Source organism: Fusarium vanettenii (genome assembly GCF_000151355.1).
Source record: "Fusarium vanettenii 77-13-4 chromosome 9 genomic scaffold NECHAsca_6_chr9_2_0, whole genome shotgun sequence".
Lineage (NCBI taxonomy): Eukaryota > Fungi > Ascomycota > Sordariomycetes > Hypocreales > Nectriaceae > Fusarium > Fusarium vanettenii.
In genome coordinates, this window is record NW_003315877.1 from 2,054,241 (window position 1) to 2,079,657 (window position 25,417).

General features: G+C 51.2%; 8 protein-coding genes across 8 annotated transcripts; 5 read left to right on the forward strand and 3 right to left on the reverse strand.

Moving 5' to 3' along the window:
* Positions 1 to 1,664: 1,664 nt before the first annotated feature.
* On the forward strand, positions 1,665 to 2,096 carry NECHADRAFT_85162 (uncharacterized protein; the record flags this gene model as incomplete). The annotated part of the gene is made up of 2 exons (XM_003050190.1): positions 1,665 to 1,793; positions 1,842 to 2,096. 2 exons carry the CDS (start codon positions 1,665 to 1,667, stop codon positions 2,094 to 2,096), a joined length of 384 nt encoding a protein of 127 aa, XP_003050236.1.
* A 1,818-nt stretch (positions 2,097 to 3,914) lies between these two features.
* NECHADRAFT_85163 (uncharacterized protein) lies at positions 3,915 to 5,057 on the forward strand (the record flags this gene model as incomplete). The annotated part of the gene is made up of 6 exons (XM_003050191.1): positions 3,915 to 3,948; positions 4,005 to 4,120; positions 4,241 to 4,337; positions 4,416 to 4,507; positions 4,621 to 4,731; positions 4,845 to 5,057. 6 exons carry the CDS (start codon positions 3,915 to 3,917, stop codon positions 5,055 to 5,057), a joined length of 663 nt encoding a protein of 220 aa, XP_003050237.1.
* Positions 5,058 to 5,569: 512 nt separating this feature from the next.
* NECHADRAFT_85164 (uncharacterized protein) lies at positions 5,570 to 5,954 on the forward strand (the record flags this gene model as incomplete). The annotated part of the gene is made up of 2 exons (XM_003050192.1): positions 5,570 to 5,649; positions 5,702 to 5,954. 2 exons carry the CDS (start codon positions 5,570 to 5,572, stop codon positions 5,952 to 5,954), a joined length of 333 nt encoding a protein of 110 aa, XP_003050238.1.
* Positions 5,955 to 11,083: 5,129 nt separating this feature from the next.
* NECHADRAFT_85165 (uncharacterized protein) lies at positions 11,084 to 12,203 on the reverse strand (the record flags this gene model as incomplete). The annotated part of the gene is made up of 2 exons (XM_003050597.1): positions 11,084 to 11,206; positions 11,586 to 12,203. The coding sequence occupies 2 exons, from the start codon at positions 12,201 to 12,203 to the stop codon at positions 11,084 to 11,086; spliced, it is 741 nt and encodes a 246-aa protein (XP_003050643.1).
* A 671-nt stretch (positions 12,204 to 12,874) lies between these two features.
* On the reverse strand, positions 12,875 to 16,464 carry NECHADRAFT_85166 (uncharacterized protein; the record flags this gene model as incomplete). Its single annotated transcript, XM_003050598.1, has 6 exons — positions 12,875 to 15,172; positions 15,317 to 15,624; positions 15,676 to 15,801; positions 15,845 to 16,003; positions 16,057 to 16,215; positions 16,254 to 16,464. 6 exons carry the CDS (start codon positions 16,462 to 16,464, stop codon positions 12,875 to 12,877), a joined length of 3,261 nt encoding a protein of 1,086 aa, XP_003050644.1.
* Positions 16,465 to 17,911: 1,447 nt separating this feature from the next.
* On the forward strand, positions 17,912 to 19,884 carry NECHADRAFT_85167 (uncharacterized protein; the record flags this gene model as incomplete). Its single annotated transcript, XM_003050193.1, has 5 exons — positions 17,912 to 18,039; positions 18,070 to 18,166; positions 18,382 to 18,406; positions 18,474 to 18,736; positions 19,144 to 19,884. The coding sequence occupies 5 exons, from the start codon at positions 17,912 to 17,914 to the stop codon at positions 19,882 to 19,884; spliced, it is 1,254 nt and encodes a 417-aa protein (XP_003050239.1).
* Positions 19,885 to 20,452: 568 nt separating this feature from the next.
* Positions 20,453 to 22,302, forward strand: NECHADRAFT_85168 (uncharacterized protein; the record flags this gene model as incomplete). Its single annotated transcript, XM_003050194.1, has 3 exons — positions 20,453 to 20,573; positions 20,622 to 21,505; positions 21,556 to 22,302. The coding sequence occupies 3 exons, from the start codon at positions 20,453 to 20,455 to the stop codon at positions 22,300 to 22,302; spliced, it is 1,752 nt and encodes a 583-aa protein (XP_003050240.1).
* Positions 22,303 to 22,647: 345 nt separating this feature from the next.
* NECHADRAFT_48727 (uncharacterized protein) lies at positions 22,648 to 24,707 on the reverse strand (the record flags this gene model as incomplete). Its single annotated transcript, XM_003050599.1, has 5 exons — positions 22,648 to 23,515; positions 23,573 to 24,186; positions 24,247 to 24,415; positions 24,449 to 24,533; positions 24,596 to 24,707. 5 exons carry the CDS (start codon positions 24,705 to 24,707, stop codon positions 22,648 to 22,650), a joined length of 1,848 nt encoding a protein of 615 aa, XP_003050645.1.
* Between the last annotated feature and the right edge of the window lie 710 nt (positions 24,708 to 25,417).

Below are 25,417 nucleotides of genomic sequence, written 5' to 3' on the forward strand. Positions count from 1 at the left end.
GGGCCCGTTTGTTTAGAGTTGCATTCCCGGGAGTTCTCCCAGCAATAGGGACGGGCCCTGGGTCTGGCCTCGTGGCGTGAGATGGGCCTATGGGAGGTTGGATGCTTTACCCTAGCTCGATTGAGCAGGTTCTCGGAGGGGATTGTTCGTTTCTAAAAGAGGAAGTTGACCATCGACGAGCTATTCCCTTTGAGCGTGAAGAAGAAGGGTTCTTGCGCCAGTGTCGGTTAGATCAGTAGAGTAGAGTTTACTATCAGACGTAAGGTTTTCGTATAGGACGGTCAACCTGCATATATTGAAGTGTATTCTCTCGGGAACTCCGTTATCCCTGTACTGTTTCGCGGCTCTGAACAGGGTTGATCCATCGCCTTGCGGCCGTTCAGCTGGCTGTGCATTATCCATGAACAGCTGATGTTCGCATCAAGTAATCAAGGTACCCTATTGTCACGTCGCTCTTGTCGCTCTGTTGTCTTTGTATTGGTTTGTCCTGTTTGAATTTGTCATGCTGTTCGGTGTACATCAGCTCTGGGCAAGCCGTGTGAAAGATGGACCACGTAAGTGCTTGACACTTGAAAGACATAACCAAGCACAATTGAATAACTCTTTGTGCAGGTTGTGAATTAACTGAAGGAATCTGCGTCGATTGTTCATACTCCTCCAAGCAATATGATGAAATCACGGTGATAACCTGTAGAGCCAAACTGATGGGGGGATGCTTGTGTTTTTGGACAGGTAGATGGCAACAAACACAAATGATTTCCATACCACCCACAGCCCAAGTTTTGCCCAAACCGTAGAATCTTCGTCAATGTTTACTATGCATGCCTTCGTTTTGACTAACATGACGCACTCATCAGTCATGGACAAAGTCTGCTCACAACCTGCCTGACCACAATGACAGCATATTCTTTGCCCACCTGCACAAATATAAATACCCCATGGATATCTGCAAGATGTTCAGCCTTTCCTCCTTCATCCAACACACCTTCATCTTCATGCTCAAGCCTGAACACAACTATCCTCCAGGGTGGCTTAAGTCTAACGCGTACAAGTCTTCCCTTCTGGTTTTATATATTCATCATCACCTTCACATTCACATTATATACAAGTATGAGTCGCGAGTCTTCGCAGGACTCTGCACTGTCCTTGATTGTCTTAGTGCTATAAACTCTGATGTCGGTTGTCTCCCGAGTCTTGGTACTAGGACTCCTTGGGCATCATATACACTCAGGTATTGGATTGATCTACCTTCAAAACTATAACAGTACATCGCTTCCAAACCGTCATCAAATGAATGCACTCTCTTCCATTACTTATACCTTTCTCCGCCTTCTTTCACGGCCATGACATCCCATAGAGCCACAAAGACATCGCTTGATGTGCCGCTATGGACCTCCAAGTAGGGCAATACTTGAAGATTTTACATCAATCCCGAAGTAGACATTTTATAAATAATAAATTAGACCACCATTCACTCGTTTGTCTCAAAAGAGACATAAGTTTAGCGCCATTATTTGATCAGTGGTAGACCACTGGCGGGCAAAACGCACATTTTATATAACCAGATTTTGTTTTTGGATTTTTGTTTTCTTTCTTTTCACCATTTCACACAAAAGAAAAAGAAAAAAGCAAAACGGCAATACCACACAGACCGGACCATCAACATGCCGCAAGCTGGAGGCTTTTCCCGTGCTGTTCCCCGTCGCAGGGATTTCAGCTCTGCCTTTCGAAGATTCCGCGGTGCGCGACGCCGTCGCGCGATCATCGCTGCCGTGACCGCAGCTGTCAGAGAGGTCAGTACCAGACATGACCATTGGAAACCATAAGCTAATAGTGACTAGATGTTTTTCGCCCAGGAGACGGAGGCGGATCACAACATGGGGGGGAGCCAACAGCCCCCCATGTATAATGATGAGGAGCTCGTCGACGAGTACCTGCGAGGCCATGAGCGAGGCCTTCGCCTCGGCCTTCGCCGCGGCCACGAAAGTGGCTATCGGCAAGGCCTGGCCGAAGGCTTCGCTCATGGCCTTCGTCAGGGTCAGGAGAGCGCATACGTGGCTGGGTATAACGATGGCGCTGCCTATGGCAGCGACTGAGCAGTAAGAGCTCTCCCTTTTCTTCCTCTTCTCACTCTAACGATTCATAACAGGGGCAAACAAGCAAGTCTTAATTAAAGATTGGTAGATGGGCACTTCACCAAAAGAAAAAAAAGCCGTTCAGAGCTCAAACATCCTCACATTGTTCCCATGATGCTAAACGTCACCGAATGTCTTGAATCTTGATCCTCTTTGCTGCTAATGTATCACTTGTCTATTTATCCAGCCTCTCATTTTCTTTCCCAAGATCCCATGGGTGGGAATCTCTTAGCGCATTCTCTTTCTTTCTCTCCCAGGCTAGTATTATGTCGCTTTATCCCGACCGTGGAGGGTCGTCTCCTGCTTCCCCAACATGTCCTTCACCACTCGCCGACTATACACCCAGGGTTCGATGCCGCAGTCGAAAAACCGGCGCAGTAACCACTATTAACCTAGCTTCCACCGCCGATAAGACCAAGAGAGAAGACATAGCCTACCATGTGTCGCCCGAAGGGGAACTACCGACACCCCGACCACCAACCACGGCACCGAACGCGAGACTGCGGACGAGGGGATAGACTACCCCAATCACAAGACATTACTCGAAAAATATATGAGAGGATACCGACAGGGCTTCCAGCCTTGGCTTCCTCGAGGGGCACCGGTCCGACTGCATCCAGGACCATGTGGAGGGTTACAATGAGAGCGACCAACATAGATGTCCCGCGAAAAGAGATATCTTCTAACAAGGGCACTGCATTTTATACAGCGAAGGCTTCTTTGAGACACGGTTCGACGCATTTGATGGAGGGAATATGTCTGGTGGAGAGAGTGACCCTAAGCCATGGCGTTTACGTTCGCTGCACAGCTTCCACCTCCACCACCAAGACTACCACCACTGGCCCGGACCAGGAGGTTACTGATCCTCAGGTCCCTCATTGAGCGGTCACCCCCGGTTTTAAACCACCTGAAAAGGTGCCGCGGCATCCCAGGATGGAGCCATTGTCGACGAGGGAGAAGAACACTACAACGAAGAGGAACGTCTGGACGACTACCCGAGCAAACACCGCCTGGGATTCCTAGCAGGCATCATGAATGCATTTGCTGATGCAGCGGTGCGAGAATATGTTAGTCTCCGATGTGCCCTCTCAGATACGAGCTAACAGTGGGTAGATACTGCACCTCAACGTTGAATGGCCAGCGTCCTCTTCGACAATATATTAGCGACCACGCTCTCTGCCATGAAGCGACGACCGTAAAGCCTAGCAAAAAGGACAGCATCTCACCTTTTGATGACGAAAAACTCCTCGATGGGATTCTGGAAGAACAGACGTAGATTTCCCCCAAGGTAGTTTTCTCAGGTTGTCGCGCGACCGGCTTTTCGGGTACCTCATTCCAACCTTCATCCATCGTCTGAAGTTTTCCTTTTAACTACTCTTTTCAGCGAGCTAAAAAGGCTTGAGCTCACAGTCCATTTCTTTATATACTAAAGAACCATCTCCAGTCAGAGATACGCCGCGCGATCATCGAGTCAATCGTCGCTGCGATTCGACAGGTCGGTCCTAAATATAACCCTTTAGAATCATGAGTTAACTGTGATCAGGTTCTACTAGAGCGGAGCTCATATGATAGTAATAGAAGAAGGCGTCGCAGAGCCTCTCCAGACCCCTGACGAAGAGCTCCTCGACGATCCTCGATGAGTATCACTGTGGTCATCGACGGGGGCTCCAGCTTGACCTCTGTCGCGGCCAAGAGCATTGGCATCGCCAGAGCATGGCGGTCTGATTTATATATAGCTGAAACTGAGAGCAATAAACATGTTTAATGCTGGTTTTGAAGATGGCATTAGATAAGGTGGCGATCGAAGCCCAAGGTAAGAGCCTTGCCGACTGTTTCCTGATCACTGCTAACGATTGATACAAAAGACAGGTTCGCGGAAAAAATCATCGGAATGCCATAACGCGGACGCGCCGCCCGCCCTGTCCCTCGCCGCAGCGCATTTGGAACGCCTTGTCTTTGTGGCATCGGCACCTGAGACTCTTGTAGTCTGTGCATCTGTCTACTCTATCTCCCACGAAGAAGTCTTGGAGAAACCGAGGCGATGTCATTTCACATTATATATATGGCCCAAATCTGGCACAAGGATTATGTATTGGCGTTGACAGAGACGGGCTGGTCCCGACACCGAAGGGGGCGAACATCCCCCCATTTACAACGACGAGATGATGCTCGACGAGTATCTGCGAGGCCATGAGCGTGGAGGTAAGAGTTCTGCTACATGTTGACCATGCCTCTCTGACGGTTCATATTAGATACTGCGGAACTCGAATGGATGAACAGCTCAGCAAACAAACCTTTGCATCAACGAATTCGCTATGGTCATTGAGGCAAGCACCGGCTTGTCAATGATTTCTCCAATCATTACTCCCATGGTTCGCCTATCGGTTGACTCATGATTATATACTCTTTTCAGTGAGCCATAGCCTCTCACACTCACTGTCTCTGCTCTTTCTAAAAGGATTTCTTTTTTATCTACCTACTATAGAACCACATCCTCTGGGACTTTCTTTCCGCGCGCCGGGTCACTCGACCCAACCCCTTCCGATACGCACGTCGCCGTGCGATCGTGGCCGCCATCATCGCAGCCATTCGGCAGGTCCGTTCAAAATACGGCCATTGAGAAATAACAGCAGATCTTTCCGACCCAGCCGCCTACGACCAGAGTTAGCGATGGGGGGAGGCCAGCGGAGCCTCTGCCGGATTACGAAGCGTTGCTGGACGGATTCCTCGCCGGACACAGATGAGTTTGGCCTCGGTTTCACTCGAGGCCGTGAGATGGGGGCCAGACTGGGTACAGTGATGGGATTCATGGCTGGCACATGCCACGGCATGGACTGGGGCTATGCGAGTGGTCACTGGGATGGCTTCCGTGCCGGTGTTGCCTACGGCATTGCCCAGGGCCAGATGCAATGGAACTGGTAAGAAGTCTCCCACCTATTTCTTTCTCAACTCTAACCGTTCATCTTAGAAGCAAGATCGAGATTTAAATTGTGTTCCGAGGCTGGAGTCTTCAAGAGACCGGAGAGAGCGTATAGCTGTTAAATTCTCCATGAGAGGGATCACTTGCCCGATGACATCTTTTCTCGCTACGCTGTTCCCATGGCGATGAAGCTGCCTTGAAACGCCTTCTTGAACTGAGATTCTATCTGTCACTACCCTCCAATCATCATGGGCTGCTTGTCTTTGCTTTCTCACACCATGGCTCTCGTTGGTCTTCTATTGTTTGACTCTCCATCCTGCTTACGCTTTCCAATGAGCTATCAACTCTCAAATTCACCTTTCGCTACTCTGCCTGAAAGCATGTTTCATCTATATACTATAGGGCCGCCGCCGAAGAAATCTGAATGACACTAGCAAAGGCTTATATACCGACCAAGAAAGATGACAAGCTGGTAGACCTACCTGCCCCGTCCATCGGCCCAACCCTTTTCGACATGCTCTCAGAGAGCTTCGTCGGGCACGTCGCGCGCGCCGACATGCATTTGCCGCATTTCTGGCAGCGATCGCACGAAACGTAAGTCTCAAGAAAGATACTCGGAGAAGATGAACTGAAAGTATGTGACTAGATGCGTGAACAATACCGAGCGAGCGATAACCAGACTTCCGCCGGCGAGCCTCTGCCTGACTACGAAGCGTTGCTGGACGAGTTCTTGGCTGGTCACGACCAAAGCTTCCACCTTGGCCTTCGCCGAGGTCAAGAACTCGGATATCGACGAGGGGTCTCTGGTGGGACTTGCTCAGGGCCTCCGCCAGGCGCAGGAGGCAGCATACAATGCTGGGTTTCGGGATGGGCTAGACGACGCGCATGAATATGCGTAAACGGTAGGGGTTCAGACATCTCTTCTCTTTTCCACTCTAACGGTCCATAATAGAGACACGATCGGATCACGCATGAGATTATATAGCAAATGTGTGAGGCCTTGGTAGTTTCGATGTTCACTTGCGTGCTAAACAAATGGCGACCTGCTCGTCGCCTCAAACGATCAAATCTTTTCTCGCTATGCTGGGCTATGGGCAACAACAGGCATTTGATGCTGCTTCGAGGTTAGCCAGGAGTCCAGGGAAGAAATGGATCACATGGTAGGAGCCATATCCTGATCGCATTTATATTCTAACTAACTGTTCGTATCAGTGGAACACCGGTTTGAGTAATGCCACCTATCTATAGTATGTCAGCGGCATCAACGATCCATCCCCACCTGCAAGACTGGCCAGTTCTGAATACGACCCCCAGAAAAGGCGACACGACAACGATTAGATCCTCTGAGAAAGAGAGTAGTACATATATACCGAGAACCGGAAGAAGCCACCAGAGCTTGCCCAGTACGAAGCGTTACTGGACGAATTCCTTGCTGGACATCGACGAGGCTATCGGCGAGGGCTTTATTGCGGTCGAGGGTTGGGCTTTAGACTTAGGTGGTCATTTAATTCATGGCAGACACAAATGAGGAGCCGTCGATCAGACGCCGTGCAGCTATTTCCATGGCTGTTGCTGCCACCTCTCCTCCTGTCAACTAACGGATGAAGATCTCGACGAAGCTGCTTGGGACGCACATGCAAACGGCCTCTTCGACGCCTACCGTCATATCTTACAGTGCCTGGCTACGCGAATGGCATGAATGAGGGAGACCAAGGCGACCGTGCCGACAGATACGCGGCTACCGAGGCGCCATCACTCATTCCAGGAGCCGCCGACTTCTGAGCAGACTCGTTCGTCGAGTAGCATTGATTGGATCCTACTACATCTATCTACCGCATAGAACTCTGAGCGTACAGGTCACTGTGGGGGATTTGAGGGTCCTTGAGGCTTTCTCCTGGGCTTCTCGATTGTTGACTCTTCAGGGGAGGGGGGGTAACGGGACGAAGAGTCACCATTCGAGGGACGATTGGCAACCACGCCCTCAAGTCTTCACCATCAGATTCCATAAATGGAGGTGAATTCGGTCCACATCATTATCTCTGCCTACCCCTCATCGTTGTTGTCCGTTGAGACGCTACCCAAGTCACCCACTCGCATTCTCCCCACAGCCGAATTCTTCCATCGCCCAAGCCAGCTTCATATCGTTGACCATTGTTGATTCTAAGAAGCTCATCGGGTATTCGTGTATCCAGAAAGGTATCTTGGGCTAGATTATATCACCACCCCCTACGGGAGCTGCTCCGCGCGCGAAGCACCGTTGTCGCCAGTTTGAACTAGGTTAGTCCCGAACAAGATCCTCAAGGAAGACGAGCTGACAGTCCCAAGAACGGCATATATACATCAACATCCAAGGGAGTCCAGCAAAGCCTCTTCGGCTCTGTGATGAGGCGCACCTGGTCGATCATCTTGGCGGTAACCAAATGCGACGACCGTTTCCTCGGCAGAGATGCAACCTATAGCGCCCTCTTCACCAAGGTTATCGCCAAACTCAACTGTGATCTCTCCTACGAAGGATACATCCGCGCTATCCAGCTATATGGACGGGAACACGTTGAAGGCCGCCTGCCGTCAATCCGCATGCACTGACGGAAAGAGCTTTGGATACATATGCGGTCGTTGTGGATCGTATCACACTGTATCACAGTTATGCCATTGACCGCCATGAGTTGTCACCTCATAGGCGAACGCTCTACTGGTCGGATTTCTTCATCATCTATCATCGACATATCGCACCTCTTATCTAAGAGAGTCTATTTATTCGTCATAGAATCGGCTCACCACTCGCTCTCGTCAGGTATAAATACCCAGAGCTACTTCTTGGAGCCTCTCTCTTTTCTCTTCATCACTTCTAACGGCGAACCACATAGATTATACTCTCAGACGCCTAATATGACCCTCGGTGCCGCTCGTGGCCCTATGAGAGAGAACATATCAATCTCAATGCTGTCACACTGAGCATGTGTCAGCTATCATCCAACTTGACGAAAAGGAAGAGATTTTTTCTTGCGTTATATATACGGCCTATTATTAGGCACGAGGACCGGCTGATAGCGTTCAAAGGGCAGTGTGCCAAGGGGCAACAGGCTTGCACCATCCCAGAGGGAGAAAACAGACCGGACGGCGAACGGGCTGGCCTCTTGCTGGACCTTACCAACTTGTGAAGGAGTGGCATCGCAATCTGTCCTTGAACCCTTCACTCTCAGCTTTCTCGAGGCCCTGCCCTGGGTACTCCATTGGGCGTCGGTTCGGTGACACCAAAGGCCAAACGGTGCCTTCATTCTTGGTCAACTCTTTGGCCGCATGGCTATAGATGGAGGGAACACTCTCGAGGCGTTCGATGCTTGCTTACATGCGGCCGGCAGTTGGGTTTCTTGACGGTGATTATAGATCGGGAGACAGAGGCCGATCGGGGAGACTGCAGGGGGTCAACAGACTCCCATTTACAACGACGAGATGCTCCTCGATGAGTATCTGCGAGGGTCTTTTCTCCCACTCTCCTTCTTCACCAGCATCTACCTTGGCTTCCCACCACTCATCTTTTTAACGACTTCGTTTCTGAAACTTGTTTCCACCAACCATAACCTCCGCGCCGAACCTCCAGTAAATGACATCTTTCATGGTCCAAACACGTCTACATAACTACAATCTCAATCGCATTTTTTGAGATGCGATAACGCTGCGACTTGAGCAGATCAGCCGGGCCAGTAGTCAGAACCCATCCCCAGACGCTTGTGGCCTGTTTCGACGGTTGCCCTAGTTTATGAGAGGTCGGCCCCGAATAGGGTCTTCGGGGGTCACAATCTGATAGCCACGATAGCCCCGGCATGAGCGATGGATGGCAGCATATTAACTATATAAGAGCCTGCCAACAGTCTCGTCTAGCTGATATCGCTGGCTGAGTGTGGAAGTAACCTCCCAGCCCTGGTGACGAGGGACAATTAGACGGGCACCTGGAGGGGAAGCCGCAGGGGTTCTTGGAAGGCTGTCGTTTCGGACTCCTCGAAGAACGCTTCAATGGGCGCCTTGGTCCATACACATGGTCATTTCGCCGATTTAGACGTTCAATCAGCAGATCCGCCATCACCACCGCGGTCAAAGTCGCCGCCGTGGCCGATGGGCCGAAGCTAGATGGTGTAAAACGCCAAACACCAGTCAAAGGGGAAATCACTGGGACGACCGCTGAGACCACTACCCAAGCCTACCGAGTCAACTAGATGATAGGTCTTTGCTGGGCCAGTACGTCATCGGTCATCGCAGCGGTCTCCTAACAGTAGCCCAAATCGGCTTCCCGAGGGTCACTGACCCAGGGAGGAGTCATTCTCTGACTGGATTTGTTTCTAGTGTTCGAGGCTCCCGAGGATTGCTTTCCAGAAGAGTTCTCTCGACTCGTATTCGAGAGTGGGTGCCAGATCGGATACGTCCACGGACAAACAGATGGATATAATGACGGTCACCGAGACGGGGACTGGGAGGAAGAAGAGACGACTCCGTACCTAGCTAGGTATATTGCACATTTCGTTCATGAATATAGGGGTCAGGGCTGGTCTATATCGACCGATTCGTTTTAGCGACCAGGGTAACGATGCCTATCAGCTATCCCTACAGAGTTTTCTCCCCTGCAGGTTTTCTCGCGGCTCTTCCCTTCCTTCTATTATCTATATATGATCCCATCACTCCTGGAATCACTTCTGTGGGCTTTCATCAGCTCCAGGCAGCGGCAGAATATTTATTCACTGCAGCTATCCTTCCAGACTTGTTCTTCATCTACGGTCTTCATCGCGGCTCTTCTATTCCTTCTTCCTGCATCGACCTATCCATTATATAACCCTGTATTTATATACGCACGAAAGCCTGAGTGAACTGGGAGACATCAGTGGTGATTGGTAAAGTGTTCAATACTCTCAGCAAGAGATATGGATGTCGATATCGGCAAGGCCTGGCCGAAGGCTTCGCTCATGGCCTTCGCCAGGGTCAGCAGAGTGGTTACGCGGCCGGTTGAAACGATGGTGCTGCCCGGAGAGAGCGAAGAGTATCCCGAATAAAATGGTGAGACGACTTGGAGGAGTATCCCCGGGGCCAAGAGAGGGGCTTCCAACTTGGCTTCCGCCGCGCTTATATAGGCTGTAGGCCCCGAAGCACACCCAATTCCCAGCGTCGAAGTACTCGCTGGGTTTGCCGACACGCCATGAGGTTTTTGAGTGCAAACCTTGAAATGGATATCTGATGTGATTCCCTCTGTTGTGGGTGCCTGAGACACCCAGACTCACAATAGCCTGAGCCCACCTCACCGTCAGGTTAGCCGGACTTGGTAGCCCCTGGAAGGTTCAATCACATCACACACCTTTTGCAGGCATCACGCCCACACCCTCTGAATTATATACTTATCTCGACCGATGTGATAATGACCGAGTATCTTGCTGCGTGAGTGTTTCTCACGATCCAAAAAGGATCATGACGATCAAAGGAATAACTAGGTGGTGGTGGCGGCGGCGGTGGTGTTGTTGCGAGTCTCATATAGAGACACGACCAAATCAAAGATCGAGTGCGATGATGGGTCGAGGTTGGTCAAGGAGAGTTGGACTATGTCGATATTTAACCTCATGACCGATGAGGATACCAATGTTGCGCCTAGGAGCTATGACGAGGTCGGGTCTCGCCCTCACTCGAGGTCATGAGCCGAGAACCAGAATCGGAGCAGCGATGGCATTCATCTCGTTGCTACTTCAGCCCTGAGGTCAATTCCGACCAGAATCACCAAGGAGCACGAGTCATCAGTTATTGGACCCGGGGGATACAAGCAGCAAACGCGAACCTATGAACCATTTATACATAAGAGAGTTCCATCAATATCATGGAGCAGCGCTTGGCCGCTGGCCCCTAGTTCAGTGCCATATAAGTGCGATCATTGGGAGCTCGAGCACCAAGGACGAAGCTTTGTTCCACGAGTTCTCCAAAAGTCATCGCCGTGGCTGACGCCTGAAAGCATGTGGGCGCAGCCGACTCCAAAGGGGACATCCCGGTTAGTCAACTACAGATGGATGATGGAGAATGCATTGCCGGCCCGAATTGAGTCATCTTCTCGAGAGTTTTGAGCGCTGTCAACATGGCGGAGCGGATAGCTACGCCGCAGGTAATAGGGATGCCGCTGAAACTAAGCATTGATGCATACTACGGAAGCGACAGCCTGCAACTAAGGCGATAGAGCTGGTTTCTTACACGCCCGCGGAGGGAGGGAAATAATAAAAGAGAGCACATAGAGGGTCTGCGAGGAGAGGCATGTTCAGGATGTGAGAAATCAGTGTCTGCTACTCATGCCGGGAAGATAGGGTAGTAGACATAGATGTACGGCGAGCTCAGGGTCATACCAGGTGTAATATCACAGAGGATTCTAGCAGTGTATGCAGCTAAACATGGACATGGTAGCTACTTGAGTCCGCCAAACTAGTATGAAACGCCCCTTGGGCTGACGATTACATCCTCTCCAAGAATTCCCCGTCACCACATCAAAAGTCCCATGCTTCCCTTCATACAGTTGGAGTAGAGTCTACCTCATATCCATACTCCCCAAGCAAAAATCTTTCCAGGAACCCGTCCAATACCTTCATCATGATATCTGCATCGACGAAGCCCTGGCTCGAGATGAGCCTGTTGTAGACCCTCTTCGCCGCGGCAATAGGATCTCCGTCCACGAGCGCAAACGAGACGCTTGTCGTTGTCTGGTCCAAAACAAGAGCGTCCTCAGGCTCGCTCCGCAAGAGCCTTTCTCCCGACGACGCCACGCTGCGCGACTCAATCTGGCAGTGATAAAAAGGCCCGCATCCAACCTTTCGCAGGGTGATGAAATATGCGCGAGACTGGCGGGTCTCGTTCTCTGAGGCAGCAGCTGTTCTTGCGTCTTCCGTGTCCGTGCTGGTAAGGAGATTCTCATCGGATTCGGGCTCTTGCGCGTCAAGGTCATCGCTCGAGGTCGAGACATCAGTGACTGGCCGAAAGAGTGATTGGTGATGGGGGAGACGGGCTCGAGGGGCTCGGTGGCGGTGTCGAAAAGATTGAAGAGGACGTCGAGAAGATTGAGGACGGCGCCGGTGATAAGCCCGAGGCGTCGCGTTGCGGCGATGGCCAGCACGCGAAGATGGGAGGTGTGGCATTGTGATGTTGGTGGTGGGCGGAATTGAAGACAGAGCGGGCGACGAAGAGAGATGAAAAGAGGCAAATCAAAACGAGGGGAGCGGCGTCAAACTCCGTGAAGAAACTTTTGTGATGGAGGAGAAAGATGGTGTTGGCTTTGATCTGATAGAATCTGATCGAATGCTGTGTTGATGTGGGTTTTTCCTGCCAGCTGTTGACAGCTGGCAGGCAGCCCATCGCACAAAACACATCAACACTACGCTACGAGCCTCATCCAGCTTCACTGGGAATAGGGCTAACTCAAATCAGCCAGATATAGAGTCGATGTAGACGCAATTCACCATAGGCAAGGAGTACTTGCGTTCATTTCTTATATCCGGGCAGAGGAGGCAAATAGGGGTTTATCAAGGCGTGTGTCGAATGACCCATTCGCCTCCCTTAAGCTTGCCCACCGAGACTAAGACGAGCGGAAGGATATTGTTGCCAGGTTGCTTAAGGACAGGAGATTAGCTTTCCGCCTGCAATTTTTAATTTGCTCTACAAATCACTCAGTAAGTACGTACGTGCACTGGTTGAGTGCCTTGTTGCCAACCTTGAACTTGACCCAAGGAACCTCTGCCATCCATTGGTAGAGCCAGTCCCTCCCACGATGACTACATGTTTACAAACTCTATAAATACAAACTTCTGCTTCAGGCCTCGGCTGTGGGCACGTTCTTCAACAGGTTTGCAATTGCAAAATGTTCATTCTCTGTCGCGAGTTCAATGGCGTATTTGAAGCCCGTTCCATTGAGAACATTACCCCTTGCCCCAGCATTCAGCAGGAACTGGACCATATCCAAGCGGCCATGCTCAGCAGCTCCCTCGATAGCGTACCGCCCTTCAACGAAGGAAGGCGCTCCGTTGACATCGGCGCCTTTGTCAATAAGTTGCTTGGCGAGCATTATATCGCCAGATATGGCAGATCCTTGGAGAGCCGTGATCCCGCCATGAACGGCGGGCTTAGCATTGACGTCAGCGCCGTTGTCGAGAAGGAACTGCACTAGGTCCATGTCCGGTTCATCGCGGGAAGTGGCTGCTTGGAGTGCGGTCCGCCCAAATCGATACGCTGGCGCCTCATTGGGGTCAGCTCCACGGCCAACTAACATCTTCACAGTTTCCAACTGTCCCTTCTCTGCTGCCAGTTGAGTCGGCGTTCTAGGCTCCCACATATAAAAGTCTTCCTCTTCCATTGACTGATCACACCACATGTGGTTGATGATCGCATTGCGATGAGGCTCAAGCATGCGAGCCAAGATCCCGTCCCACCTTCTTTCTATCGCGCCATGAAGTGCTGAACTTGGCTTTCCGTTCGGTCGATTGACCGGAGCATTACAGTCCAGAAGATAATCGCACAGCCCCGCAAGATGGTCTGACGAGTCCAATGCCATCCAGTTATGGCAAACAGCCTCGAGGGCCGTTACTCCATCCACTAACGCGGGTGGACCGGAGATATCGGCCCCTCTGTCTAGCAAAAGCCACGCATTTTCGGGAGTCTCGCCCTCCAATGCTGCTTGCAGTGCGGTACGGCCACCGTTCAGATATGCCGGTGCATTTATATCGGCTCCATGATCGAGAAGGAACTCAAGCATTTTCAACTCTCCCTCCCTGGCCGCCGCTTGAAGAGGGTTTCTTGTGAGCCCAGGAGTGTTTGCGTCTACTCCTAGGTGAAGTAGCAAGGCTGCCAGAGATGTATGGCCACGTACTGCTGCTTCCACCAAAGCTTCCTCGCCTTCCTCTTCGAGATTCATGCCGGCCTCGATGATGATTTGCAGGAGCTTAAAGTCGTCCTTACGAACAGCGTTTTCGAGAATAAACCCCCTGTTAACGTCCGCTTTGTACTTGATCAAAAGCTTACAAATCCTGCGAGGCCACTTGTGTGACAGCAGAGCGGTTCGGAGAGGCGGAGAATCTAAACAGGGGCAATTGGGATCAACCCCGTATTTTAGCAACGCGTTGGAGGCCGGGATATACCCTAGCCGGACGGATTCATTCAGCGCTTCCTCGAGCTGTTGCTTTGAAACCGTTCTCGGCTGCCTTTGTAGATAGGCATTGAGGGAGTCGTTGCCCTCATTTGCAGCATCGACCAAGTCTCCAACTGTGAAGCCTACATCGATGCCTCCTATGTGTTCCTGCAGAAGCCTGCAGATGTTTCTGCAGTTCAACGAAGACCATTGCACAATGTCCTGCTTTCCTACCTTGCATGAAGTGTCTGCATCGTGTTTTAGGAGGACGGCCACAATATCTAACTCTTTCCATAGAACCGCTCTCGCAAGAGGGGCTTCATAGTCCATACCATATGGGGAGCACGCCTTGTTGACATCGGCACCTAATTCAAGTAGAAACGTAACCGCATGGAGGTCTTTGCGCTCTACTGCCGAATAGAGAGGAGTTTTTCTGGATATTTCTTTGTCCGCATTTGCTCCTTTTGTAGCAAGCATCCGAGCAAGATCAAAATGGCCCCCTTCAACACAAAGATGGAATAGCTCAGTCCCCTTTTGCCCATTGCAGAAAGGTGGGCTAACCCTTGAGAAAGCCAATTTCATGAAGTCCATATCGCCGATCTGTAATATCTTGTCCAATATGCTGTCAAATTTGACCCCAAGATCCGTCAATGCGGTCAGAAACTTGACGTTCTTCACACGAACAGCAGACTTCAGAACGTGACTGGCAAACGCATGGATTGTCGGTGTGTTGATTTGGAGGAATCGCTCTAGGTGTTCGGTGTATTTTTGGTCCATAACCCACTTAAGAAAAGTATCCATTCGGGTATCCTCGAGTTTGTTGTTGGACGCAAAATATGCCGCAAGGCTGAAGATCGCGGACAAGCTGGAGGTACTAGTTGACCGGGAGTCAAGGATGTGAGTAATCTTGTTGGACAGGTCCCCCTCCCACCTCTCAGGTATGGATCTTTGAAGCTTGTTTGTGACCACAGAAACATTTTCCTCAGGCTGACGATCCGATATTGACCCGAGGAGGTTCAACAAGATACCTCGTCGTGTCTCAGGAGGAAGGGAAATAGACACGCCTGTCGGCGGCAACAGGCCTCCATCTAGAAGAGGATGCATCTGCAAAGTTGCAAAATCTCAACTCACGGTCAGCTTAGAAAATGAGTTGAAGGTTTTTGAAGCAATCGCACCTAGCTGCTCGAGGGTGGTTTGAAGCTTAAACCATGGTAGATCCGTCATGAGTTGAAAACTAGGGCGAGTATCGAAAATCTCGAAGTTGAAGAATTGAGAGACTGGGGAGAATCTCGTTCCTGGATACTGCGGTCTCAGGGAACTGCTGGTTCCGGGACTGGATGGATCTCCCACGGTTGTTACGGGAGGCTGGCGACACGGCGTTGGCTGATTTAGATCGCTAGCGAGCTCCAAGTCCCACATCTCTAACGAGTCAAGCGAGACTACCAGTTGTTTGTCATCTTAAATCAGAGCTGTAAGGTAATATATCTTACAAGGGTCGTAAGTGACAGCGTCAATGTCCATAGTGTCGGGTTGAAGTATTTGGTCCAGCTCAAACTGCATGTCGAAGAGAGCCTCTTGAGGTGACGCTTGGATAGGAGCTTGGGGTCCATGAGACTCTACCTCATTGCCCATATGGGTGTTGAACATATTAAGATTTACTCCTGGCATATTTGCCGCCATCAATGTTGGACTCCGGACGGATATCATTCGTGGAGATGGATGACGGACGGACACCCTTTGTGGAGGTGGACTCCGGGCAGATATCATTCGGGGAGATGGACTCCTGACGGATACCCTCGCTAGAGATGGCTTTGGAAGCTCTTTTGGTTGCCTTAGCAGACGGCATAACAACGAGATGTCTCCTGACTTACGATTTGGGGGCATGGTAGCATGACGCCTACGCCTGTGTCGCGCAGTCTCTCGCCTGACACGGTCTGCCGGCAACCGCCTCCCTAGCAGGCAGGGCTCAGACTTCTTCCCAACTGCCGCGCGACGCTGGATTTCCTGGTCAATCCATATCCACTCGTCGGCTGTCACGTTCTTCAGATTTGAGAATCTGTGTTTATACTGTCTCTCTCTGCCATGGTCGTGTTGTTAGCTTGCAACTTGATGATCTGGCGACTCGGGTTAAAGAGGGGGTAGTACGTCGCTTTGAAATTGTGCGTTTCTTCCATGTGGGAAATGACCTGGGCTAGAGTAAGGTTCTGGGAAATGAAGAGATCGCGGATTTCGTCGGTATGTTTGTCCCAATCTAGGACTTCCCGCTCATTCGTTTCCATCTTGTCAAACGGGACGTAGAAGTCGACAGGAAAAGGAAGAAAAGGTGAGCTAAACCAATTTGGATAGAATTTGGTGATGAGTCTGCTTGGGTTTATGTCATGGGTAGTCGGTCTACTTATGCACATCCTTGCGGTACTTCACGTGGACGGACGGCATTGTGCTTTTTGCTGTACTTTTGCTTGTGTACTTTTGCTTGATTGGCTTGAGCTCACCAGTCAGCACCTCTTGAAGCAGATGTCTGCCTTGTCATTTGGGTGAGGCGGTGCCTTGGTCCAAGAAAGGAAGCGCCACATTTCGCGGGAGAGACGGTCAGAAGTCCACCCATCCCTTCTTCGAGCCCCCTTCACCAAAACACGACAAAAGAGCAACGACCGCCCACTTCTTGCTGGGAATCAGACGACGAGATTCCTGCGACCCGGCTTTTACTTGACGAAAGACATGAAACGGACGCACGGGGAGTTGCACAACTTGCCATAGCTGCAGAAAGTTTCAGTTGCGGCGTCTGCCAAGTCTCTTTCGTGTGTGGCTCCCTGGGTTGAAATAAGCAGCCTCGAAACGACACGTGTCATGCGACCCAAGATGCCTTGTTAGAGGACATCCACAGCCGAGAGGAGAAAGTTCTTTCTCAAATGTATTACTAGAAGATTGAACGGAATGTTTACCCGTCTCTTTTGTACTAGAAAGCGCTCTTCAAGTATGGTCTCGACTTTGAAGGGTCAGAAGCCAAGTCACGAGATTGGTGGTGTGGCTAGGTACGACACTGACGGTATGAGATCTAATACATGAATATCCTGGTAGATAATGAATACAGAAAAACATTTACGCGCTGCTGGGTCTTTCTAACTTAACACTCGAGATACGAGGCGCAGGAACACCAGGCACTCGAGCTTTGGTTTCGGTGACGCCATTGCAGAAGTACTAGTTTGGGGCGGAGCATGTACTTTTGGTAGTGAGGTGACTTACTCTCAGAAGTACAAGCCTCAAGGCTTGGGGCACGGCTACACAGGACATGTCGCCATCCATGTCTCGGGCTGATGGCCACGGCCTATCACAGAAGGACATCCTTTACACATCCTTGGCCCCAGCTCGTTCCGCACCTCACGAAAAGGCAGCGAATGGGGAGGCTTGGATTCGACTTGGGCGAAAGTGACCTGGGTGAATGACCGGAGCAAAGATACAATCTTGGCTTATCGTCATCAAATAGTTCAATGCGTCGTGTACTTATGTTCTAATATCTATAGGCTACAAAAGTACAACATGAGAGAAAGGAGTGCGAAGGAGAAATAGGGTTGTCGCCTGGAGAATATAAATATGGCAATCTAAGGCATTGTGCTCTTCAATGCCACTTAGCAACTACTATCCAGCATTAGCATCTCTAAGTTCTGTGCTTCCCTCGACTTGACCTTATACATCTAATTCGATCTTCACGGCGCGATTCCTATCATCATGTCCAGTCAACCAGACTCGTCCCTCATAGTCGAACCGAGCGAATGCTTGACTAGAAAGGACGACAGTTCAAGTTGTCGCATGTCAAGTTCTACCCACCACACGCAACCCACAACCACCCATAAAAGGTGTGTACCTCGTGCTGGTTTATATCCCAGGACGAATCTGACTAACTATTACCCTCTGATAAAACAGGAGAGATGGTGTAACCCAGGGACTAGTTCTCCCAAAAGAGTCATTGTCGATGTTGACTCGGTATGTATATGAAAACCGAGAAAGCGAATTGACGATATCGGAGCGGCTGCAGCAGGAAGTAAATGAAAAGGTGTGACTATGACTAGGAGAGTTCATTGTGGGGGGAAGTCTGATCGAGTTCTCCGGCGGAAATAGCTAGTTAGACTTGCCTATCTTGATATGCTATCCTGTTATTATCTCTGCTATCATGATGCATTTAATACGATAGATATTAGATAGAGCTGGGCTATCTTATCCTAGGTAGATAGTACTAGGATACATACTAGGATAAGCAGCTAGCCTCCATTTGATAACGTTTATCTTTTAGTCATGAAAGAAGCGGGCAATGTACCCCTCGGTGTCCAACGTCTCCTCTCCCTCCTGAAATCTATCTCGTCTTCCCGCCGCATATCCATCCCGATGACCGTCATTGTAACCGGATATACAATTCCGCTTATGCCCACGCAGCCACAGGCGGATATCGCTTATTTGCATTTTGATTCTGCAGTTATGGAGGATGGTGAAGATATGTGTGGGAGTTCTGGTGCTGCGATCACTCCATCTGGCTCCCTTGTTACTATAGATCCTCAGGTATTCAACCTCTCGTCCCATTGATGACGCTCTTTCTCCCCGGCACATAGCCTGCTCTTCGAGGCCTGTCGGCAGTCTTCTGCAATACCCTTGAGTCACTTCTCATTCCTGAGTTTGTTTTCGGATCGGTAACATAACGCAGTCTGAGACCAGCTTGTAGCAGAGGCCACTATCCTCTGCTTGGGACGACTGGGACGTAATATCCCTGTTTTGCAACTCCCATTACTTGAATCATTTGCCTTATCCTTTACCTCCAGAAATATCCCATTTTCTATTCTATTTTAATCCCAGGCACTTTGGTAAAATCTTTTACCGGCAATGGGATGAATGTCTTAAGCCTAAAACCATCGTTTAAAGAGACGATCTGCGAATGTTGACTCGATGGGTTGCTTGACAGCTGTCAACAGCTGGCGACAAAAACAACACAAATGTCAAGGCACCCATCAGAAATTGAGACTAACCATCGTAAACATCTTCCTTCTCACATCTCGAATCTTCATTTTCGCCGCCACGTCTTCGCTCTCGCCGCGGCCTGCCTTTCTTTGTCGCCGTCTTGCTCCTCTTCTCCAGTCATCGACAACACCATGCCCCGTCTCCCATCCTCTCGCAGCGGTCGCCGTCGTCACCCACGGCCTCAATTACATCACCCAAGACGCCTGTGGGCCCTACGAAGAGCATATGTCCTCGTTAGCCGACGTCGTTCCAGACCTTCTCGGGGCCACCTCTCCTGCCGCCGACCTTCCCGCCGACCAGTCGCCGATGCCCCTCCGTCGGCAAGTGGGCTTGACACCCAAGAGCCTGAAGCTCCAGAGACTACTCCAATCAATATTCCCAACGACACAACGACGGGCACCACCTTGAACAACGAGCCCACACGGGGTGTCGCTTGGTTCATCACCATTGAGAAGATTGGGCAAACGAGGTTCTGCGACGTGCAAATGGAATCGGCGCCAGTGGAGCTCTCGGCGCGCCGACTACTGGATAGTCAGTCCGAGGAGTCTCTTGTTTGGGATTCCACGACCAGGTCGGTCTCTTTCGCCGTCGTCGACGAAGTCGTCAACGGATATCCTGTCGACGCGATTGAGAGGGTCCACAACAGGTTTATCGGCGAAATGGGGGGGATCTTGATCTTGGGTGAAGATTCGTAAAGTCTTCAGTTGGAATGAAAAGGATGTACGACCGATTCTGTGTGCGCTGGGAGGAAGAAGGCATGGGTTCTCGGTTTGCTAGGGCTGACTGGTTCTTGGGGCATCAACAATAGGCAAGCAGGCAGCTTGTTATGGTCCTAGTACAATTGATGAAGTGCTATCTCTATGCATGGATGGATGAATCGATGAAGCCTATTGTGCCATTACACCTGATCCAGGCCTGAAAGGCTAGAGCCGAGACTGTATTGCATCCAGCCAATCCTCGATAATAAACCAGTGAGGACCTCAGTTTCTACACATAATTAGCCCGATGGGATCACTAAGCCTTAAAAGGATAGGCCGGTTCTTTCTCAATGGGTCAGCTAACAAGGGGGTCGAGAGATCGGCTTAATCTGACACCATCTTTGAAAGCTTCTTTCGGTGTAATTCGAGCCCCAAGCTGTATCTTTGATCTCGTTCAAGTCGGTTAGTTGGTCCGCCATTTCTATCGCTTTAAATACTGCATCAAAAAGCGCCTCAAGATATGTACCTATCTACCTCATCTAAATAGTAATATCGCCCATAAATCATGTCTACCCTAATTCGCCAAGCCCAGAGATCAGCCCGTGGCAATTGGCCCTGGCGTTGTTCTAAGATTCCCACGGCACCTTACAAAGCAGCGCTCAACACCACAGCAAGCAGTAGCCATCGTACGTCCAGTACACACGATACACAACATTTCGATGTGGTAGTGATAGGATCGGGCTGCGCTGGTCTCACTGCGGCCGTGGTAGCTGCCAAGCACGGTCTTCGCACCCTCGTGCTTGAGAAGAGCAACTTTTTCGGGGGAACTACAGCATTCTCGGGCGGAGGAGCCTGGATCCCCAATAATCTACATCAGAAGACAATCGATGTAACGGATAGTCGAGAATCTGCTGAGAAGTATCTTCGAAACGTTCTCGGGGACCTGTACGACCATGACATGATTGCATCTTTCCTCCAGAACGCCCCCACCATGCTACAATGGATGCAGACTCATACACACGTCCGGTTCAAGCCTGTGGCGTTGCCAGACTACCATGTGGGAAAGGAGGGCGCGAGCGTTGGCCGAACCATCCTCACACAAGAATACGACGGACGACAGCTTGGGAGACAAAGATTGCGGAGCATCAGATACACTCTGCAAGGTTATCATGCCTTTGGGTCTATGCAGGCCGACCCTGCCGAGCTGCCAGTTCTGTCAAATCCGTTCCAGAGCATATCTAATTTAGCGGCAAGCGTGCGCAAGATCACTAGATTCAGTCTAGACATGTTGCTGTACGGCAAAGGGTCCGAAATGGCAAACGGCAATGCCCTCGTCGGTCGGTTGGTGAAGAGCTGCGATGATGCAGGGGTTGAGCTCCAGGCAAGTTCTCCAGTTACTCGGCTGAAGCGACTAGACGACACGGGCGCTCTCACTGTCGTGACCCAAGACTCGCAGGGCCATGCCAAAGAGTTTGTGGCGACAAAGGGAGTGATTCTCGCCAGTGGTGGATTCGGAAGATCCAAGGACGCGCGGACGTATCTTCCCCATGAGTGGAGTGTGCAGCCAAAAGGAAACGTTGGTGATGGGCAGCGGATGGGCAGAGAGGTCGGGGCCGCAGTAAGTCATCGGGAGGACATCGCCAACTTGGCCACTAACGCAGAGATCAGATGCCACCTCCAAGTCCCAAGAACGGTGTCTTTGCTCCAGTGTCCCTTCTGCGGACAAGAAGCGGCCAAGTTCGACGGTATCCGCACTTCTCCGTCGACCGGACTAAGCCAGGTTCCATCATCATCAACACACACGGGAAGCAGTTCGCCAACGAGGCCGAGCCCTACCAGGAGTTTGTCCAGACCATGCACGAGCAGGGAATAGAAAAGGCATTTCTTGTCGCTGACAGCCGATTCTTGAGGCGCTATGGCATGGGCATGGCTCTCCCTTGGCCCATGTCTCCTCGCTCTTTGATTGCTCAAGGCTATCTCGTCAAGGCTAGGACACTCCACGAGCTGGCCGATAAGATCCAAGTGTCACCTGAGGCACTTCTAGACACTGTGGCTGCATGTAACGAAAACGCAACTCAGGGTCTCGACCCCGAGTTCGGAAGGGGCCAGTCCTCCTACGATCTCTTCTACGGCGACAGCTCTGCAGGATTCCCCAACCCTAGTCTTGGAACCTGTACGCGACCACCCTTCTATGCTCTGACTCTCTACCCCGGAAGCGTCTGTTCCACCTATGGTCTGCAGACCAACGTAAAAGCTCAAGTCCTTGACACATTAAACAAGGTTATTCCGGGGCTGTATGCTGTGGGACTGGACGCCAACTCCATCATGCGCGGCGAATACCCTGGAGGAGGATCGAGTATTGGTCCAGCTATGACGTTTGGTTATATCGCGGGGATGAGTTTGGCTGGTAAATAATCTTGAAGCACTTAGATAGTAAAACTATCCACCCGTTGTAATCGCTGTTGTGCTGCCATATTCTCTGCGTTGCCCATTTATAGCGAACTTGTAAGAAGCCTTGCTGAGGCTATCACGACCCCATATCCAACTACCAAGGCGTCAGGTATCGAGGTATCAAGCCTTGTTGGCATGCGATTACGCTGCAGGAGCGTGGATGCACGCCTCAGTTGAGCGGCCGAAGCCAAAGTCTGCAAGGAGAAGGCAATCGTGTATAGGCGGGAAGAGGGTCACGCAAACAATGCTTCACGCCTAGTGGTAAAAGAGCGAAAAAGAAACTTTAATAAAGGTTAAAGTGTTAGAACTTCATGAAGTGAAGCCCAAAATGCTCCGCATCACGGTGCACAGCTTTTCCACGCATTCATCTTCGCTAGGTAGAACCTTTTGAGCTCGCCAGGCGACAAATCGATCCGGACGGACTAGAACGGCCCCTGAATCCTCAACCTCCCTGACCTCCTGCCAGCTAAAGTAGAAATCCTCCCACTCTTGGCGAAAGCCGATCGAGTAGGCCTTGAGAGGGGTTCCTAGGTAGTCCCCGACGCGTTGGGCGGCGGTTTTCCAAGAGTCGCCGCCTATACCGGTGAACAGGACAAAGTTGCCTCCCCCAGCTAGGTCTATCGTGCTGACGGCATTTGAGGGGATCGTCGTGTTGAGCCATACGTGTGGCAGTCGGCGGCCAGGGTACGTGCTGGGTTCGTGGTATAGCACGGGATCCTCTGCCGCACGTCCTGTGGGTGAGTAGGGCCTGGGCTCATCAGCACCGTAAATGCCAGCGCCAGAGTAGTGCTGGTTCATCTCAATTCCTAGACCATGGAACTCGTGAGACGAATTCTTGATGGCTGCGTGGAAGAGCTTGCGCCTTGCCTCTCCTTCGGGAGTAGCCAACTTGAGTTCATCCAGGATGCGACGCCGAGCTTCGACATCATCAGAGGGCAGAGCGCCGATGGCATTCCAGATATCGGTGTGGTCGCGGAAGGCCTGGTTAGCCCGCGTGATGATGGACTCTCCGACGGGCTGCCTCTCCTGGCTATAAGTCTGGAGGAGTGCAGAGGAAGCCCAGCCGTTGTGGACGTAGGCGATCTTCCAGGCCAGATTGAAGGCATCTTGGATGCATGTGTTGGATCCCAGGCCATTCATCGGAGGGTGACGGTGTACGGCATCACCCAAGCAGAATCTATCATGAGTCAAGTCAGTATGGGGAGACATCTTTTGGGCGATCGACCGCACTTACACGTTGCCGCGCGAATATTCTTCGGCCACAATCTCATTGATGAACCACTTGGACGTGTTCAAGATCTCAGCGGATGTGTCATCTCCAATAAACTGGCGGATGCGCTCGAGATATTGCTCGCTTGTCGGCTGACCCTTGGTATCCCAATCACGGTTAGGGAACAAGATAAACATCCACTCATCCCACGGTTTAACCATGCGCACAATACCCAGCCAACCGAACTCGGGATGTTCGAGGTCCGGCTGCATGATCCAGTGAAGATTACCTCGGCGAGAGTCGACCAGGTGGGAGAGGTCCGCCTTGACCAACACGTTGATGGCAAGTCCCTGACTTGGTTTCCGGGACAGGGGGAGTTCAAGCTGCTTGACAACCTCGCTCTGGGCTCCGTCTGCCCCGAACAGGTAGCGGGTTCGGATCCGGTAGACCAACTGGGAGATCTTGTCGCGAACTACAGCAGTTATCAAGCCAGTCGCCGTATCTTTGCTAAAAGACAAGAGAACCGTGTTGAAGGTGACTTTGAAGCCGTTGTGGGAGGCGTGCCGGATTAGAACAGGCTCGAGGAGAGTCTGGGGAACGTCCACGGGATCGCATGGACTGGCCGTCTCATAGTCGCCCTACACAGGAGAGGTTAGAGATGCTCGGTAATCGCCTAGTTGTCTGGTGAATGAGATGACCTTTCGCGCGGGATCGTTGCCCCATGAGTAGAGCCTCGCAAACTCGTCACCCGCCATGCTGTGACACCATCGGGTGTGTACCATGCAATGACCCTTGGAGGCGACTTGCAGAATGTCTCGATCAAGTCCAATGTCGCGCAAGCATTCTGCGTCCCATCCGTCAGCCACGCTTCATCGAGCATATTGCTATTAAACTGTTGACTTACCCAGGGCCGCCATATTGGTAATGTGTGCGCGGGGCGTGTTGGCCGTGCCGGGCGCTGCTCCTATCATGATGCCTTCCAGGCCTTTCCCCCCACCATGTCAGCAACGGAACGCCTTGGCGAAATGAGGTTTGTTCTATACTGACCATAGGACGCCAGGAAGCACGCCAGAGATGCTCCCGAAGGACCACACCCGACAATGAGGCATTCGGTGTCGGTCACACCCCCCTGATCGCCTGTGTCCTGGGTGGTCCGCATTTCTTTCGCCGCCTTTTCTCGCGGCTTTAAGCAAAATCTTTGGGGGGTTCGTGTAATTCGTATCAATTGACTGTGAATGAGCGGGTATGTAACCAGGTAGCGTAGGTAGGTGGGCAAACACTCGATCTTTGATCAAGTGTAAAAGATACCTATCTGAGTTTTACAAAGAGGCCATTTTGAACAATCTTGCGCCATTTTGAATGAGAAGATCAATAAGTAACAACCGCAAATGTACTCTTCAGTGCCTTAGGATGGACTCGGTTGTGTCAACACAACACAGCGAAGATGGCCCGTAACCTTCACCTTTCGTCCGAGGATCGCCCGGGGACAAGAGAGTAGACTAGGCCGGCCATCTGAACACCGGACAAACATTATCTTCAATCGCAAGAACAAGCCTCGAGTATACGAATGGCGAAGCAAGTCGAGGAAGATGGATGCCCCTATCCATCTTCTCTTTCCTAGTCTCGACTTCAATCGTCGGCGTAGCCCTCAATCACTTCTCTCCCTGTTGTCCCAACAATGACAGCCACCAAGTACACGCTCCAGGACGTGGCCGAGCGAAACAAAGACGGCACGGTCTACGTGGCAATTCACGGCAAAGTGTACAATTGCACCCGGTTCCTCGAGAGTCATCCGTCTGTGGCTTCCTTCTCCAGTCGTCGCAGAGAGTCCGTTCTGACAGACACACCAGGGGCGGGGCAGAGGCCATA